This window comes from Pelobates fuscus, chromosome 9 (assembly GCF_036172605.1).
Source record: "Pelobates fuscus isolate aPelFus1 chromosome 9, aPelFus1.pri, whole genome shotgun sequence".
Lineage (NCBI taxonomy): Eukaryota > Metazoa > Chordata > Amphibia > Anura > Pelobatidae > Pelobates > Pelobates fuscus.
In genome coordinates, this window is record NC_086325.1 from 172,589,890 (window position 1) to 172,610,289 (window position 20,400).

The window sequence follows — 20,400 nt, forward strand, 5'->3', positions numbered from 1 at the left end:
ATCCATTACTATACTGTCCCCGGACATTTCCCATCCATTACTATACTGTCCCCGGACATTTCCCATCCATTACTATGCTGTCCTATACTATACACTCGTTCCTACTAGCCGTGATAGGTCCTGCAATGAACGGAAAGTGCTTATGTGCGGAAAAGATAACTTCCTATCAGAAAGTGTCACGCTGGGCTTTATGTAATATACCTTACCTGGAATATTTCCTGCCCATATCATTTTTTTTACTCCCATATCATTTTTCACTATTTGGAAACAGCCCATACAAAATTTTTCAAAAGTAATTTTTTAAATTCCATAAAACGTTGCACTGAGAAAGAATAGAATTCCAATGACGTAATGTTTTCCTTCCGTAATATAATTTCACGCTTTCATCATTTGTATGTGTAAACAGATTAAATCTGGGGATATCACAAGTAATATCATATTTGTAGAACATGTTTATTACAGTGAATGGTTTACAGCAGAAAGGTAAAATGTATGAAAATGCTCCCACTTTACACATACTGACAGCTACAAAGGTTCAAACAAATAAATTACTTTACGCCAAGTGACACCATATATACACATAAAGAATCAGTCAATCGCTACTTATATATCCAATAGCCCATTAAATATAACTTCCAGCAAACTAGCATGCGATGGCAGCTTCATAGAGTAACGTGGGGGCAGAGTGGGAATTCGGTTTTCCTCTATTCGGTCATTTATGGTGGATGTGACGCTCCTTCCCAATGCTATTCCTGAAGAAGCAGATATTTTAATAATAAACATTGCCTGATGTTTACACCCCTTAGCAATGTGGAATAATTACCCCTTTAAACTAACTCCGTATCAGCAGTGTTTTCAATAGATGTAGCTACTATAAAACAAAATTCTTACAATTTACAGTACTTTAAGCAAAGATACACAACTCTCAAATCAAGATCACAAGACATCAACATTCATTATGATAAAGGCTTAGAGGAGAGGAGGAGCTGATGATAGAAGATATGAAAAGGTTTCAATGAATGGGCTAAGCTCAGTATCACTCTGTCTGGGGAACAGATATTGTTGGGCCCTTCGGGTCATCAAACCGATCCATAGTCTTCAAATTCATGACCATGTGCAGTCCAAAGGTAAGAATAAAGACGAACAGCAGTGTTGTGATGAGACCCATCCAGATTCCAGGGGAGAAGAAACTGGCACAGTCACTTGCATAAGAAAATTTCATGCCTGTCACATTGAAAGCCTGGATCTGGGAAGGAAAATTTACACAACAAAAATAAATAAAACAATTACCAGACTGTGCGACTTTGAACATCTACCCATTTACAAAACACCTAGCACAAAAAATAAAATTATATACACACACACATATTGTGGCAAACCTCGCCACTTACAGAATGTACTTGAATATATATTGCTATTACTGCATTGCTATTCCTATCTGTGGCCAAACCAGCCACTTAAAGTGTAACCCCCCCCCGAATGTAATATGATGTAAAGTGTATCCCTGTGTACTGCTTGGTATCTCCTAAGGCAGGAGATGGCTATCTGTAACCAAACCCCCTCCTGCCTGGGAAGTGTATTGTGTGGAATGCAGACCCCCCTGCGGAGGTCTGTGCTTTTAAAGTAAGCTGTAATCATTAAAGAGTGTGACTCAGCCTGGTGAGATGCCAGTGTTTTAACATCCAAGCTATGGGTCGTCTAGTTTTTGGGAGAAAAGGATTTTAAGTACGCTACCTGCATTTTACCTGCTTCATCCTGTCTACCAGCGGAGATACCGTGGATAATACTACTACTCCGCTACACACACACACACACACACACACACACACATACCTGGAAGTCAACCATCTCCAGATTCCAGTTGGAGGAAGTGGATGCTTTGCTGGTGTTGCTCACAAGAAGACCACCGTACAACGCATTGTCATTGACATACTGGCAGTGGAAAGAATAATTGCTGGGCGCGGTGACTTGCGGAGCCAGGAAGGTAGCATTCTGGCTGTTGTAATCTATCTGCACTTGGTTCAATGTGAACCAGAAGCGACCAGACACCGAGTAAAAGCGGCTGGAAAATTGGAAGCTGTAGAGAAATATAGAAACACAGATTATGGCAGAAGACAATCAAGGTGCACCAGAATGTGAAATCTCACACTGGATTTAATCATTGATATACATACACATGCCAATGAAGTCTACAGCAGGTACCAACTGCTGGACCTTCTGTATTGAGTATTAGGTCTTCACATTGACAATCCATTTCTTTCATTTATAAGACCACGAAAGACACTCAAGACCATGCAATCTCAATGAATATAGTTTGAACCTTGCAATGTAAAACATGGTGTATTGTAGAATAGCAATGTTTCCATTGACCAGCTTCCAGTAGAGGTGGTTCTGATGTAATCACGTGACAATTAATGTCCATGAGCTCATCGAATGCCACTCATAGGAACGCACTGTGCTTGCAACACATGCGCTTCTCTAAAGAATAATTGAGAGACATCGAGAAGCTGTCGTTTGAGGACTACACGCATTATCTGTATAGAATACTCTGTCCTCATTACTGCCGGACATATCCCATGAGCACTTTGCGAAAGACAGAATGCATCGGGAGGACCAGGCTTGGCAGAGAAATCAGGTTTTACAATGAGGTCTCCAGAAATTAGGAGCACCTAGGTTCTATAAGTAAGAGTGTGGCTTCCTTTTTTGTGGATTTCAGAAATTAGGACACATGGCTGAGGATCTTTTTTTAATTTTTGAAAATGTGTAAAATTATATTGTATAAATATCCTGAGTATGCAGTATTTGTACTGGACTAATATGGACTTAATTTTTATTATGATGAACAGCGTGTCATGGCTACCAAGCCTCGTCTAATGAACAGCGTGTCATGGCTACCAACCCTCGTCTAATGAACAGCGTGTCATGGCTACAAACCCTCGTCTAATGAACAGCGTGTCATGGCTACCAACCCTCGTCTAATGAACAGCGTGTCATGGCTACCAACCCTCGTCTAATGAACAGCGTGTCATGGCTACAAACCCCCCCGCCTAATGAACAGCGTGTCATGGCTACCAACCCTCGTCTAATGAACAGCGTGTCATGGCTACAAACCCCCCCGCCTAATGAACAGCGTGTCATGGCTACCAACCCTCGTCTAATGAACAGCGTGTCATGGCTACAAACCCCCCGTCTAATGAACAGCGTGTCATGGCTACAAACCCTCGTCTAATGAACAGCGTGTCATGGCTACCAACCCTCGTCTAATGAACAGCGTGTCATGGCCACCAACCCTCGTCTAATGAACAGCGTGTCATGGCTACCAACCCTCGCCTAATGAACAGCGTGTCATGGCTACAAACCCCCCGTCTAATGAACAGCGTGTCATGGCTACAAACCCTCGTCTAATGAACAGCGTGTCATGGCTACCAACCCTCGTCTAATGAACAGCGTGTCATGGCTACCAACCCTCGTCTAATGAACAGCGTGTCATGGCTACCAACCCTCGTCTAATGAACAGCGTGTCATGGCTACCAACCCTCGTCTAATGAACAGCGTGTCATGGCTACCAACCCTCGTCTAATGAACAGCGTGTCATGGCTACCAACCCTCGTCTAATGAACAGCGTGTCATGGCTACAAACCCCCCGCCTAATGAACAGCGTGTCATGGCTACAAACCCCCCGCCTAATGAACAGCGTGTCATGGCCACCAACCCCCGCCTAATGAACAGCGTGTCATGGCTACCAACCCTCGTCTAATGAACAGCGTGTCATGGCTACCAACCCTAGTCTAATGAACAGCGTGTCATGGCTACCAACCCTCGTCTAATGAACAGCGTGTCATGGCTACAAACCCCCCGTCTAATGAACAGCGTATCATGGCTACCAACCCTCGTCTAATGAACAGCGTGTCATGGCTACAAACCCCCCGTCTAATGAACAGCGTGTCATGGCTACAAACCCCCCGCCTAATGAACAGCGTGTCATGGCTACCAACCCTCGTCTAATGAACAGCGTGTCATGGCTACCAACCCTCGTCTAATGAACAGCGTGTCATGGCTACAAACCCCCCGCCTAATGAACAGCGTGTCATGGCTACAAACCCCCCCGCCTAATGAACAGCGTGTCATGGCTACAAACCCCCCGCCTAATGAACAGCGTGTCATGGCTACAACCCCCCCGCCTAATGAACAGCGTGTCATGGCTACAAACCCCCCGCCTAATGAACAGCGTGTCATGGCCACCAACCCCCGCCTAATGAACAGCGTGTCATGGCTACCAACCCTCGTCTAATGAACAGCGTGTCATGGCTACCAACCCTCGTCTAATGAACAGCGTGTCATGGCTACCAACCCTAGTCTAATGAACAGCGTGTCATGGCTACCAACCCTAGTCTAATGAACAGCGTGTCATGGCTACCAACCCTCGTCTAATGAACAGCGTGTCATGGCTACAAACCCCCCGTCTAATGAACAGCGTGTCATGGCTACCAACCCTCGTCTAATGAACAGCGTGTCATGGCTACCAACCCTCGTCTAATGAACAGCGTGTCATGGCTACAAACCCCCCGCCTAATGAACAGCGTGTCATGGCTACAAACCCCCCCGCCTAATGAACAGCGTGTCATGGCTACAAACACCCCGCCTAATGAACAGCGTGTCATGGCTACAAACACCCCGCCTAATGAACAGCGTGTCATGGCTACCAACCCTAGTCTAATGAACAGCGTGTCATGGCTACCAACCCTCGTCTAATGAACAGCGTGTCATGGCTACCAACCCTCGTCTAATGAACAGCGTGTCATGGCTACCAACCCTCGTCTAATGAACAGCGTGTCATGGCTACCAACCCTCGTCTAATGAACAGTGTGTCATGGCTACAAACCCCCCGCCTAATGAACAGCGTGTCATGGCTACAAACCCCCCCGCCTAATGAACAGCGTGTCATGGCTACAAACCCCCCGCCTAATGAACAGCGTGTCATGGCTAGAAACCCCCCGCCTAATGAACAGCGTGTCATGGCTACCAACCCTAGTCTAATGAACAGCGTGTCATGGCTACCAACCCTAGTCTAATGAACAGCGTGTCATGGCTACCAACCCTAGTCTAATGAACAGCGTGTCATGGCTACCAACCCTCGTCTAATGAACAGCGTGTCATGGCTACCAACCCTCGTCTAATGAACAGCGTGTCATGGCTACCAACCCTCGTCTAATGAACAGCGTGTCATGGCTACAAACCCCCCGCCTAATGAACAGCGTGTCATGGCTACAAACCCCCCCGCCTAATGAACAGCGTGTCATGGCTACAAACCCCCCGCCTAATGAACAGCGTGTCATGGCTACAAACCCCCCCGCCTAATGTACAGCGTGTCATGGCTACCAACCCTAGTCTAATGAACAGCGTGTCATGGCTACCAACCCTCGTCTAATGAACAGCGTGTCATGGCTACAAACCCCCCGCCTAATGAACAGCGTGTCATGGCTACCAACCCTCGTCTAATGAACAGCGTGTCATGGCTACCAACCCTCGTCTAATGAACAGCATGTCATGGCTACCAACCCTCGTCTAATGAACAGCGTGTCATGGCTACCAACCCTCGTCTAATGAACAGCGTGTCATGGCTACCAACCCTCGTCTAATGAACAGCGTGTCATGGCTACAAACCCCCCGCCTAATGAACAGCGTGTCATGGCTACCAACCCTCGTCTAATGAACAGCGTGTCATGGCTACCAACCCTCGTCTAATGAACAGCGTGTCATGGCTACCAACCCTCGTCTAATGAACAGCGTGTCATGGCTACAAACCCCCCGCCTAATGAACAGCGTGTCATGGCTACAAACCCCCCGCCTAATGAACAGCGTGTCATGGCTACAAACCCCCCTGCCTAATGAACAGCGTGTCATGGCTACAAACCCCCCCGCCTAATGAACAGCGTGTCATGGCTACAAACCCCCCGCCTAATGAACAGCGTGTCATGGCTACAAACCCCCAGCCTAATGAACAGCGTGTCATGGCTACAAACCCCCCGCCTAATGAACAGCGTGACATGGCTACAAACCCCCCGCCTAATGAACAGCGTGTCATGGCTACCAACCCTCGTCTAATGAACAGCGTGTCATGGCTACCAACCCTCGTCTAATGAACAGCGTGTCATGGCTACCAACCCTCGTCTAATGAACAGCGTGTCATGGCTACAAACCCCCCGCCTAATGAACAGCGTGTCATGGCTACCAACCCTCGTCTAATGAACAGCGTGTCATGGCTACAAACCCCCCCGCCTAATGAACAGCGTGTCATGGCTACAAACCCCCCGCCTAATGAACAGCGTGTCATGGCTACAAACCCCCAGCCTAATGAACAGCGTGTCATGGCTACAAACCCCCAGCCTAATGAACAGCGTGTCATGGCTACAAACCCCCAGCCTAATGAACAGCGTGTCATGGCTACAACCCCCCGCCTAATGAACAGCGTGTCACGGCTACAAACCCCCCGCCTAATGAACAGCGTGTCATGGCTACAAACCCCCCGCCTAATGAACAGCGTGTCATGGCTACAAACCCCCCGCCTAATGAACAGCGTGTAATGGCTACAAACCCCCCGCCTAATGAACAGCGTATAATGGCTACAAACCCCCCCGCCTAATGAACAGCGTATAATGGCTACTGTGGCAAATCCAGCCACTGTTCATTGTCCTTTATGTATATGTAATGTTATGCATACGTGTATATACCTTTAAGAACCAAGCGTATGTATTCGGTGTTCAAAGGAATCCTAGCGTTCATATGCTGCCGGCATACGAAAACCGCCAGCATTCATGTAATCGTTTCACAAACAGTGAATTTCAACACCCTTCGTGAAACGAACAAACTACCGAATGGAGACCACACACAGGAGGTCGTGTGGCGCCCATTAAGGATTGCAACATTGTTGCAATTAAGAGGATTCAGGGTGGCCGTCGTTCGGCTACCGACCACGCGGCGGTCGGCCATTTTGGATCCTTTGTTAAGTTCAGCGGTACTTGGTCATCGAGCGCCTGGAACTACTCGACGGCACGAATACCACTGGACTTCCAAGCCGTTCGGGAGCCCCGGTCCTTCGGTAATGTGTTTCTACATAGTCATTCGGTAGTTTGAAGGCAACTTAGAAAATATATGTATTTCGTGCGGCGTTCGGTTATTTAAGCTGGGATATGAGCGACACTTTCACGAAACGTGCGCTCAGACCCCAGCTATCTACCGAACGTCCATTCATTGAAATCAGACGAATATTGTGGAAATTGTATATTTTTATGTGAAATATTGGTTCTGCTGCACGAGGGGATAATCCACTTAACTGTATATTCTGGTGGGAGTGTCCCTCTCGTGCAGCAGTGTATTGTGGGAGAAATGTCCAGGTTGCTAAGTTCCCCATGTAGTCCCCTACTGTACAACCCATGCAATGTCAGTAGGGAAACCCCTTGCATGGGGAATCCCATAAATACTGTGACCTGTGAATAAAGCACTCAGTTGACTCCCAGCCTATGTCTCGTCTAGTTCTTGGGAGGGAAGGATTCTTATTACGCTACCTGGAATATTGTATGCTGTACCTGCCTATGCTGATTATTGCCTGTGTTCCTACCAGCGGATATCTTGTGGATTATACTGCCTCTCCGCTACAGCTACCAACCCCTGTCTAATGAACAGTGTGTTATGGCTAACCTCTCACCCTCCCATGACAAAGTAAAGAACATTGTGCTGTATCAGATCTATTTACCCACTTCCACGCAAAAACCTTTTAATAAACAGCTGAACAATTTCCTGTTTGAATATAGAAAGTAAAAAAAAAAAAAAAAACACAAAATGCATACAATAAGCCCACAATTTACCACCCCCAGCACTTACGATAATGTCAAAGTGTTACTCCCAACAGCATTATTGTACTTCAGCACCAGCCTGAAAAGGAAAAAAAAAATGTGTATTAAAGACGAAGGGGCCACTCCATGACATTTACTAAATCACATGCTATGGTCACGGGTGTGGACATGAAGGTGTGAGTAATACACAGCCCTTACTTCACTACCTTATTTTAAACAGATCAACGCCGATCACTTACTTGGCACTGCTAGTGTTGCAGTGGGAATCAGTCACATCTACATCCTTTGTCATAAATGTCCTGTTTGTCAGGTCCAGCCTCGAACCATTCACTACAACAGAAATATTGGTGGCCCAGAATAGGATGCACGGAGTGTTATCTGAACCATTAAAGAACACGGGGGGGTAGCTATTGTTTTGCTGTGCTGTCTCAAGTAGCTGTCGACCCAAATTACCCACAGCAAATGCAGATTCCTGGATCACCTGGATATAAGACAGACAATAACCGATAATTACAGAGGTTCACAATACCATATCCACAATGGCCACGTTAAGGGTCATTCATGGTCAAGCAGTGTGCCTTAAATAAAACATGCTATTAACACATTCAGTTTACAGCAGTAATAATGAATGTTAGATTGTCTAGACGTAGGCATATCCATCTAATAAGGCTTCAAGTAAACGTGACTGTAGCAGAGAGCTGATTTTCCACAGCTTAACTCCACCAATATATTAAGAGGATGCAGGAACAAGTAGTAAATCCAAGAGAATATCCAGCACAATCAGCAATAAAATCCAATAGTATCCCATCACCTTTCCCAATCACTGGACGACACACAGTATCAGGAGTAGAACTGAAGTTTAATGGCAACATTCCTGCTTTTATGAGATCCTCCCAGGCAAGGGAGGGATTCACATCAATTACACATTACACCAATCATATAGACGTTACCTCCCACACATCTCCTCCACTTAGCTTTACAGATAATACAATTATAATATACATACTTTTCCCCACTTTCTAGATGTACCCCAAATATGTGTGATTTACCTTTAAATATGGTACCCCTGATCTGGGTGAGAAACATATCCAAAAATCACCCAGATCAGACCAGGGGTTCGGGAGTTATAGGAAGGTAAAGTTTTGACCGACCGCATGGGTAAAGAAGCCGAAAATAGTTCCATGAGATCTGGCCCTGTGGTCGGTCTCTATTCGTGCCCCAAAAGTCCCGAAAGGCTATACCACACATAATGGAGTTGGTAACCGGATGAATCCCCTAGTTCGTGGGATTCATCCTACCGAACGACGGGCCGTTCGTGGGTTTCTTTCGGTAGTTTCTGCCGCCCTGGAGGTCTTAGCGGTGTTTGGCTAGTCGAGTGTCCGTTTTGAGTTCCAGACACTCGACGACCAAACACTGCTGTTCGTGGGTTTAAGATGGCCGCCACCACGTGTTCGGCTGCCAAAATGGCGGCCTCCCAGGGAATATAGCAGCGTGTTCGTATGAACAAAAGGGAATAGGAGAAGCGATCAGGGAGGTAAATTACATGAATACTGTACATCAGGGTGGTCCGGTTGTTCGGTACTTTGTTCGTATACCGAACAAAGTATGGCCATAGATGGTGCAATGTAAATCTGTGTATTCCAGGCAAATGAAAAACCTCTGCAGTGCCAACAATAAAACAATAGATGGAACAGCCAAAAAGGGATTCTGCTACAGTGACAAATTGCTTAAGAAGATAAAGATACACAAAACCTAATGTACACCCTCCAATCCCCCAGAGTTAGATACACAGAACCTAATGTACACCCTCCAATCCCCCAGAGTTAGATACACAGAACCTAATGTACACCCTCCAATCCCCCAGGGTTACAGATACACAGAATCTAATGTATGTCCTCCAATCCCCCAGGGTTACAGATACACAGAACCTAATGTACACCCTCCAATCCCCCAGAGTTACAGATACACAGAACCTAATGTACACCCTCCAATCCCCCAGAGTTACAGATACACAGAACCTAATGTACATCCTCCAATCCCCCAGAGTTACAGATACACAGAATCTAATGTACACCCTCCAATCCCCCAGAGTTACAGATACACAGAACCTAATGTACACCCTCCAATCCCCCAGAGTTACAGATACACCGAATCTAATGTACACCCTCCAATCCCCCAGAGTTACAGATACACAGAACCTAATGTACACCCTCCAGTCCCCTAGAGTTACAGATACACAGAATCTAATGTACACCCTCCAAACCCCCAGAGTTACAGATACACCGAATCTAATGTACACCCTCCAATCCCCCAGAGTTACAGATACACAGAACCTAATGTACACCCTCCAATCCCCCAGAGTTACAGATACACAGAACCTAATGTACACCCTCCAATCCCCCAGAGTTACAGATACACAGAACCTAATGTACACCCTCCAATCCCCCAGAGTTACAGATACACCGAATCTAATGTACACCCTCCAATCCCCCAGAGTTACAGATACACAGAATCTAATGTACACCCTCCAATCCCCTAGAGTTACAGATACACAGAATCTAATGTACACCCTCCAATCCCCCAGAGTTACAGATACACCGAATCTAATGTACACCCTCCAATCCCCCAGAGTTACAGATACACAGAACCTAATGTACACCCTCCAATCCCCCAGAGTTACAGATACACAGAACCTAATGTACACCCCCCAATCCCCCAGAGTTACAGATACACCGAACCTAATGTACACCCTCCAATCCCCAGAGTTACAGATACACCGAACCTAATGTACACCCTCCAATCCCCAGAGTTACAGATACACCGAACCTAATGTACACCCTCCAATCCCCAGAGTTACAGATACACAGAACCTAATGTACACCCTCCAATCCCCAGAGTTACAGATACACAGAACCTAATGTACACCCTCCAATCCCCCAGAGTTACAGATACACAGAACCTAATGTACACCCCCCAATCCCCCAGAGTTACAGATACACCGAACCTAATGTACACCCTCCAATCCCCAGAGTTACAGATACACAGAACCTAATGTACACCCCCCAATCCCCCAGAGTTACAGATACACAGAATCTAATGTACACCCTCCAATCCCCCAGGGTTACAGATACACAGAACCTAATGTACACCCTCCAATCCCCCAGGGTTACAGATACACAGAACCTAATGTACACCCTCCAATCCCCCAGAGTTACAGATACACAGAACCTAATGTATGTCCTCCAATCCCCAGAGTTACAGATACACAGAACCTAATGTATGTCCTCCAATCCCCCAGGGTTACAGATACACAGAACCTAATGTACACCCTCCAATCCCCCAGAGTTACAGATACACAGAACCTAATGTATGTCCTCCAATTCTCTTCCCTTAGTAAAGTTCTAAAGGAGAATAAATAGGACAATGTAGAACAAGTTGATATGAATAGTTTTGTTTTTGGCAAACCACCATAGAAAGGGCTACTACAAAAACAGTTTTTTATATTTTTAAGAAAACGCAAATTTTGGTTGGTGTAACCTTTCAAGTTGTTTTTGTGCTTAGAGTCCCTTAAATTTACACCAGACCTACCCGTGATGGTCGGAGTGCTGTCAGTATTGCAGTATAGGGAACACCCTCAGATTTCAGCGTGCTCAGGACCTGACCAATCACCTCATCTGCAAGAAGAGATCCAGAAACATGTAAACATCTACAGTAAATCCAAAATAGGGATACTAAGCTTTGGTGTTCACATTTACATCTTTGACAAAAGCAAATAGTTAAATTATCGATAACTGAGAGGTTTAACATTCGGGCTATGAATAGCATCAAAATATGGACAAAGAAAATGATAAGTGGAAGTTCTGAGTTAGCAATTCGAGAAGGAACCAGTTCACAGCTGCCCTAGAAACCCTTGGATTTTGAAAAACCTCCCAAACTGGAAGCTACATCACTAAGACATATACGATGTAAAGCTTACCATTGGCTCTCAGGACATCTTTAGCAGTCATTATTCCAGCACTACAAAAGACAATATGTTCATTAAATCTGCACATTCATTCTCACATTTTAATAAAATGTAAACATAAAAATTATGGGGCAATATCTCACACTAACATGCAATTTCTGGCAATCGGTCCACTCTAATACCAAGGAACACCTTGTATATGCAGGGTATCAGCGCTCTGTATATTGTGATATGTTGATACAGAGTGTGGAATATCTTTATACGGTGTGTCGGCGCTCTGTATATTGTGATATATTGATACAGAGTGTGGAATATCTTTATACGGTGTGTCGGCGCTCTGTATATTGTGATATATTGATACAGAGTGTGGAATATCTTTATACGGTGTGTCGGCGCTCTGTATATTGTGATATATTGATACAGAGTGTGGAATATCTTTATACGGTGTGTCGGCGCTCTGTATATTGTGATATATTGATACAGAGTGTGGAATATCTTTATACGGTGTGTCGGCGCTCTGTATATTGTGATATATTGATACAGAGTGTGGAATATCTTTATACGGTGTGTCGGCGCTCTGTATATTGTGATATATTGATACAGAGTGTGGAATAACTTTATACGGTGTGTCGGCACTCTGTATATTGTGATATATTGATACAGAGTGTGGAATAACTTTATACGGTGTGTCGGCGCTCTGTATATTGTGATATATTGATACAGAGTGTGGAATATCTTTATATGGTGTGTCGGCGCTCTGTATATTGTGATATATTGATACAGAGTGTGGAATATCTTTATATGGTGTGTCGGCGCTCTGTATATTGTGATATATTGATACAGAGTGTGGAATATCTTTATACGGTGTCTCAGCGCTCTGTATATTGTGATATATTGATACAGAGTGTGGAATATCTTTATACGGTGTCTCAGCGCTCTGTATATTGTGATATATTGATACAGAGTGTGGAATATCTTTATACGGTGTGTCGGCGCTCTGTATATTGTGATATATTGATACAGAGTGTGGAATATCTTTATATGGTGTGTCGGCGCTCTGTATATTGTGATATATTGATACAGAGTATCTTTAAACGCTGTGTATGAGAAGCATGAAAAAGATCACAATGCAACAGTCTATTAAATGCAAAATTCATGTCCCTAATTTCCCTCGGCATCCTTACCTATTAGCATATGGCAACCTGACCACAAGCAGAGATGGAATACTTTCGTTTAATTTTAGCTCTAGTAGTGTGGACTGATCAACATGCAGAGGACTGACCCCAATCTTCTCTTTCAGATAGGTGGAGAGGATGTTAGCCGCATACCAATCCACTGCTGGGAGAACCAGGGAAGATGGAGAGGATTCCATAATGCTCTAAAAAACAATTGAACATGGATTGTGCTGCAGTAAAAATACACAACGAACCCCCCGGGTAAATAGAAAGCCACTGTGAGAGGACATGTGTGTGATGTGTCAGTGTGGATGAATGCAGCGATGTGTTTGTGTGAAGTGTCAGTGTGGATGAATGCAGCGATGTGTTTGTGTGAAGTGTCGGTGTGGATGAATGCAGCGATGTGTTTGTGTGAAGTGTCGGTGTGGATGAATGCAGCGATGTGTTTGTGTGAAGTGTCGGTGTGGATGAATGCAGCGATGTGTTTGTGTGAAGTGTCGGTGTGGATGAATGCAGCGATGTGTTTGTGTGAAGTGTCGGTGTGGATGAATGCAGCAATGTGTTTGTGTGAAGTGTCGGTGTGGATGAATGCAGCGATGTGTTTGTGTGAAGTGTCAGTGTGGATGAATGCAGCGATGTGTTTGTGTGAAGTGTCGGTGTGGATGAATGCAGCAATGTGTTTGTGTGAAGTGTCGGTGTGGATGAATGCAGCAATGTGTTTGTGTGAAGTGTCGGTGTGGATGAATGCAGCAATGTGTTTGTGTGAAGTGTCGGTGTGGATGAATGCTGGGGACAGTTCTGTAAGTGAATGCAGCAATGTGTTTGTGTGAATGTGGTGTATTTGCTCCTCTTCCCATATCGCTAGCCCTCACCTATCAAGGCTACGAGACCCTCAATCTATTAACCTCTATATCTGAAACTGACACTTTTCCTTGTCAATGTCACCCCCACCCTTCCTATTAATTGTGAAAGCCCCACCATTAGCTACATTTAGTGTTTTCAGAAGATGCAACACTAAAAGCGATGTACATACAGCCACAAATAGACACTGACCTCAAGGTTTGGAAAAGCACTGTCCTGCTTGTTTCCATAAACTCCCCCAAATGCCGTGAAGTCCTCAATGCTCAGCTGCCACAAAAAAGAAACATATTAAGAAAATGAAATACAGAAATAAGATGTACAGGCACAACCCCCAGGCTCCAACAAGGAACCAGATATGTAAAGATGTGCCCACTAGGAGGAGGTTAAATGAAGGATTATTAAACACCCCAAAAAATTAATGTTCAGCAGATTTTCGTTATTTCTGTGATTTTAGTGTATTTTTTGTAGAGTTCGTTTTACATTTTTCCATGCATAATATTTATAACCCACCCAGAAAGTAATTTTTACTGAAATTCCAACAAAATACAGAAATCAAAGTGCTCTATACCTGGACGCGTCACTTTCTGTTCGCTCCAACGTAATATTTTCCACCAGAGCTAACTTGATGGATGGTAGGAATTGGAGTCATACCATGCACACATGACATAGTAAACAAGCAATATAGAATGAAAAAAAAAAAAAAACACTTCTGTGTTTCCATAGAACCTTTCAGGTTAAAATGCTGCACCCCCCATTACAGGAATGTCACCTTGGGGGGAGGTGGGGCATTCTAGGAGTGACAATGCTGCTTTAGCACCTCTGGCAAAAGAGTTCACCAATTATTACTAGACCACTCTCTACAACCACTTATAATTATTCTTATACAGCAAGGTCAGAAATTAATGGTGATTCTAGGTAATGCATGTTAGAATTTCACTTTACAAATCTGTCACTAACCTAACTGACAAAATCACAAAAAGAGGAAGTTAGATCTTGAATGTAGTGGGGGTTGGGAGAAATGAATGGTTTCAGAGTTGACTAACCCTACCAGACAGAAGTGACTTGTTTGTGAATAAAACCCTCTCAAAAATTGTCTAACTGAAAGAAAAAAAATAAAATAAAGAGGAAGAAATGAATTGGCCAAACATTCTCAAGGAACTCTGCTTAGTGAAGAAGGTGGTTAAAGTAAGAATTTATGGGGGATGGGCCTGACATCCAAGAGGTGCAGACGCATGTTGAGCGAGCTCCTGTGCCCGGCGTGGGTTAAAAAATTAAAGCATCTAGCTGAGAGAGGGCTCTTCCCTGAACCTGATGACACCACATTTCATGCGGTGCTCAAACTAATTGCCCGGATCATGAAAGGGCTGGCGTGGGAACGACGGCCGCTCTCTTGGCGACTTACCCAACTGTTCGGCGCTAGCAAATTGATCTCCCTTTCGACTGATATACCTGCATCTTATAGTCTTGACGGGGCCTTGTCAATTTCAAGATGGTATAGGGGAAACCAGAGATGACACACACGGACTACGATGTCCAAACTGGACCTCATTTTCACTGGTTTCCCGTCTCGATTGGCAGCCACGCAAAACAGAATGCAGTCTCCTCAACTGAGTAGGCAAAAAAGTATTGTAGCAACCAATCACTACAACTGTGAGTAATTCTACAGTGCGGACTTTCACTAGGTCTGATGGCAAGCAGAAAGCTCTCCCTACCTGGCTAATGCAGACAAATTCTACTACTACATGTATATTGGGAGCAGAAAACACTGGACTGGGCCTGTTGGGGTTTGGAGTAAGACTTGGGCCCGGAAATGTGTAAATTCCTTTTCCACTGCCCCCCAAAATTGCAGCTACTGCTTTGGAAACCTGGTGGAAGATGGGAGCAGGGCTGCAGCAGGTTAATCTGAGCTACATGGGACTGCACGGTTATAGGCCGGTCTTCATCCTGCAGATTTGGAATCGGATGGTCCAGGCTAGCGTTCAATGCAGTGCCACTTTCTTTTAGTACGGTTGTCCTTGTTGGGATGTTCTTCTGTTAACTATTTGCTTGCATACTCGCACATTTGTTTATTCTTCCCAATTTACTCAATATAAAATTAGATTTTCTCCTCTACCAGCCAGGCCTTTCCCATTATGTTCTTTTCTATTCACCATTTGTTTTGTCACATTCTAGTCTTTCTTGACATATGTTATTTGCTATCATCTCAATAAATAAAATAAAAAATTGACAACAAAAAAAACGAAGAATTTATTGAAGGGATTTGCATTTTGAGCACTGCTAGCCTAAACATAGCAGAATACCATGTGTCTGCACAGTAAGGTCAGAGAATTCAAACCGTAGGTTATTTCTTTAATGCTAACCCGCCCATACCTTCTCCTGAAGAAAGAGCAGAACATTCCGTGGGCCAGTGACTAGCGCCGGGTCCAGATACTGGCCGAGTTCAATATCCGTGGTAACATGCCCTCGATGTGCACTAGGCTGTGACATCCACAATGAGCTATAAAGATACATTTAAATGCACAAAGAAATATATGATTATACAAACACACAGTGCTGGGAGAAAGTACCCATATTATGCATCCAATCAGATTACGGTGTAGGACATCCAAAGAAACACACAATATTCTGATTACAGTTCACAAAGACAGCCCAGTAACTTTAAGGAACATTGTAAACACCATCACCCACTGTGATTATGGTGGCAGAAGATCCTTGGCAAAGTAAGCAGTCAGCACTAAGTGCTCTGAGTCAATTGACACTGTCCTGCATGTTGAGATAACCAGAACCTCCTGACCAGAGGCAGGGACTGCTGGTGTAAGGGGGTCTTCTGTCTCCCCGCACACAGTGTATTATAACTGCAGCTATAAGGTTATGGTGTAAGGAGGTCCCCTGTCTCCCCGCACACAGTGTATTATAACTGCAGCTATAAGGTTATTGTGTAAGGAGGTCCCATGTCTCCCTGCTCACAGTGTATTATAACTGCAGCTATAAGGTTATGGTGTAAGGAGGTCCTCTGTCTCCCCGCACACAGTGTATTATAACTGCAGCTATAAGGTTATGGTGTAAGGAGGTCCCCTGTCTCCCCGCACACAGTGTATTATAACTGCAGCTATAAGGTTATGGTGTAAGGAGGTCCCATGTCTCCCTGCTCACAGTGTATTATAACTGCAGCTATAAGGTTATGGTGTAAGGAGGTCCCATGTCTCCCTGCTCACAGTGTATTATAACTGCAGCTATAAGGTTATGGTGTAAGGAGGTCCCATGTCTCCCTGCTCACAGTGTATTATAACTGCATCTATAAGGTTATGGTGTAAGGAGTTCCCTATTTACCAGCACAGTGTATTATAGACTCCCATTGCCCCCCTGCTGGGTATAAAGACCCCCATCACCCCTCGCTACTGCTGGTTATAAAGAAACCCATTGCCCCACTCTACCTGCCCCCCTGTTGGGTATTAAGACCCCCATTGCCCCTCTCTCTCCTGCCCCCTGTTGGGTATTAAGACTCCCATTGCCCCTCTCTCTTCTGCCCCCTGTGGGGTATCAAGACCCCCATTGCCCCCTCTCTCTCCTGCCCCCCTGTTGGGTATTAAGACCCCCATTGCCCCTCTCTCTGATGCCCACTGTTGGGTATTAAGACCCCCATTGGCCCCTCTCTCTCCTGCCCCCTGTTGGGTATTAAGACCCCCATTGACCCCTCTCTCTCCTGCCCCCTGTTGGGTATTAAGACCCCCATTGGCCCCTCTCTCTCCTGCCCCCTGTTGGGTATTAAGACCCCATTACCCCCTCTCTCTCCTGCCCCCCTGTTGGGTATTAATACCCCCATTACCTCCTCTCTCTCCTGCCCCCTGTTGGGTATTAAGACCCCCATTGCCCCTCTCTCTCCTGCCCCCTGTTGGGTATTAAGACTCCCATTGCCCCTCTCTCTTCTGCCCCCTGTGGGGTATCAAGACCCCCATTGCCCCCTCTCTCTCCTGCCCCCCTGTTGGGTATTAAGACCCCCATTGCCCCTCTCTCTGATGCCCACTGTTGGGTATTAAGACCCCCATTGGCCCCTCTCTCTCCTGCCCCCTGTTGGGTATTAAGACCCCCATTGACCCCTCTCTCTCCTGCCCCCTGTTGGGTATTAAGACCCCCATTGGCCCCTCTCTCTCCTGCCCCCTGTTGGGTATTAAGACCCCATTACCCCCTCTCTCTCCTGCCCCCCTGTTGGGTATTAATACCCCCATTACCTCCTCTCTCTCCTGCCCCCTGTTGGGTATTAATACCCCCATTACCTCCTCTCTCTCCTGCCCCCTGTTGGGTATTAAGACCCCCATCGCCTCTCTCTCTCTCCTGCCCCCTGTTGGGTATTAAGACCCCCATTGGCCCCTCTCTCTCCTGCCCCCTGTTGGATATTAAGACCCCCATTACCCCCTCTCTCTCCTGCCCCCTGTTGGGTATTAAGACCCCCATTGGCCCCTCTCTCTCCTGCCCCCCTGTTGGATATTAAGACCCCCAATGCCCCTCTCTCTCCTGCCCCTTGTGGGCTATTAAGACCCCCATTGGCCCCTCTCTCTCCTGCCCCCCTGTTGGATATTAAGACCCCCATTACCCCCTCTCTCTCCTGCCCCCTGTTGGGTATTAAGACCCCCATTGGCCCCTCTCTCTCTCCTGCCCCCCTGTTGGATATTAAGACCCCCATTACCCCCTCTCTCTCCTGCCCCCTGTTGGGTATTAAGACCCCCATTGGGCCCTCTCTCTCCTGCCCCCCTGTTGGATATTAAGACCCCCAATGCCCCTCTCTCTCCTGCCCCTTGTGGGGTATTAAGACCCCCATTGGCCCCTCTCTCTCCTGCCCCCCTGTTGGGTATTAAGACCCCCATTGGCCCCTCTCTCTCCTGCCCCCCTGTTGGATATTAAGACCCCCATTACCCCCTCTCTCTCCTGCCCCCTGTTGGGTATTAAGACCCCCATTGGCCCCTCTCTCTCTCCTGCCCCCCTGTTGGATATTAAGACCCCCATTACCCCCTCTCTCTCCTGCCCCCTGTTGGGTATTAAGACCCCCATTGGCCCCTCTCTCTCTCCTGCCCCCCTGTTGGATATTAAGACCCCCATTACCCCCTCTCTCTCCTGCCCCCTGTTGGGTATTAAGACCCCCATTGGCCCCTCTCTCTCTCCTGCCCCCCTGTTGGGTATTAAGACCCCCATTGGCCCCTCTCTCTCTCCTGCCCCCCTGTTGGATATTAAGACCCCCATTGCCCCCCTGTCTCCAGCCCCTGCAGTTACCTCTCGCTGGACCACAGGAGGACGGGGACCTGCTGGGTGGAGGCTGTGAGCGGCAGCCATGGCCAGAGGAAGCTGAAGAGAAACAGAAGTGATCTATCCGCCATCTTGCCGCTTCTGTCTGTCATCATGTGACTCTCAGCAGCTACATGTCACGTGACTGCAACTTCCAGCGTTCCTATTGGCTGTATAAACAAAACGTCATTGGAAAGAGGCGGGTTCCTCTTTCTGTAACCGCGCCACCTGCTGGCGATTCCAACACATTGCAGGTTAGAAAACACAGAAACAGGACATGGGGAGAATCTAACAGAGCTCCACAGCAATAATACCCCCAGTAACAGAGCTCCACAGCAATCATACTCCCAGTAACAGAGCTACACAGCAATAATACTCCCAGTAACAGAGCTCCACAGCAATAATACCCCCAGTAACAGAGCTCCACAGCAATAATACTCCCAGTAACAGAGCTCCACAGCAATAATACCCCCAGTAACAGAGCTCCACAGCAATAATACCCCCAGTAACAGAGCTCCACAGCAATCATACTCCCAGTAACAGAGCTCCACAGCAATAATACTCCCAGTAACAGAGCTCCACAGCAATAATACCCCCAGTAACAGAGCTCCACAGCAATAATACCCCCAGTAACAGAGCTCCACAGCAATCATACTCCCAGTAACAGAGCTCCACAGCAATAATACTCCCAGTAACAGAGCTCCACAGCAATAATACCCCCAGTAACAGAGCTCCACAGCAATAATACTCCCAGTAACAGAGCTCCACAGCAATAATACCCCCAGTAACAGAGCTCCACAGCAATAATACCCCCAGTAACAGAGCTCCACAGCAATAATACTCCCAGTAACAGAGCTCCACAGCAATAATACTCCCAGTAACAGAGCTCCACAGCAATAATACCCCCAGTAACAGAGCTCCACAGCAATAATACTCCCAGTAACAGAGCTCCACAGCAATAATACCCCCAGTAACAGAGCTCCACAGCAATAATACTCCCAGTAACAGAGCTCCACAGCAATAATACTCCCAGTAACAGAGCTCCACAGCAATAATACTCCCAGTAAAAGAGCTCCACAGCAATAATACCCCCAGTAACAGAGCTCCACAGCAATAATACCCCCAGTAGCAGAGCTCCACAGCAATCATACTCCCAGTAACAGAGCTCCACAGCAATAATACTCCCAGTAACAAAGCTCCACAGCAATAATACTCATAGTAACAGAGCTCCACAGCAATAATACCCCCAGTAACAGAGCTCCACAGCAAT

General features: G+C 46.1%; 1 protein-coding gene across 1 annotated transcript; it reads right to left on the reverse strand.

The window, feature by feature from the left end:
* Positions 1-436: 436 nt before the first annotated feature.
* On the reverse strand, positions 437-19,258 carry ATP6AP1 (ATPase H+ transporting accessory protein 1). The gene is made up of 10 exons (XM_063433180.1): positions 19,119-19,258; positions 16,224-16,350; positions 14,046-14,120; positions 13,002-13,195; positions 11,830-11,870; positions 11,442-11,527; positions 8,093-8,334; positions 7,882-7,932; positions 1,834-2,077; positions 437-1,246 (listed from the first exon to the last, which is right to left on the reverse strand). Exons 1-10 carry the CDS (start codon positions 19,244-19,246, stop codon positions 1,037-1,039), a joined length of 1,398 nt encoding a protein of 465 aa, XP_063289250.1. The 5' UTR covers positions 19,247-19,258; the 3' UTR covers positions 437-1,036.
* Positions 19,259-20,400: the final 1,142 nt, after the last annotated feature.

Coding starts and splice junctions, on each gene's coding strand:
- ATP6AP1 (XM_063433180.1), bottom strand. CDS start 19,246: ATGATGACAGACAGAAGCGGCAAGATGGCGGATAGATCACTTCTGTTT. Junction 13,196..14,045: donor GTGCTTTTCCAAACCTTGAG/GTCAGTGTCTAT, acceptor ATTGTTTTTTAG/AGCATTATGGAATCCTCTCC. Junction 1,247..1,833: donor TGGAGATGGTTGACTTCCAG/GTATGTGTGTGT, acceptor TTTCCTTCCCAG/ATCCAGGCTTTCAATGTGAC.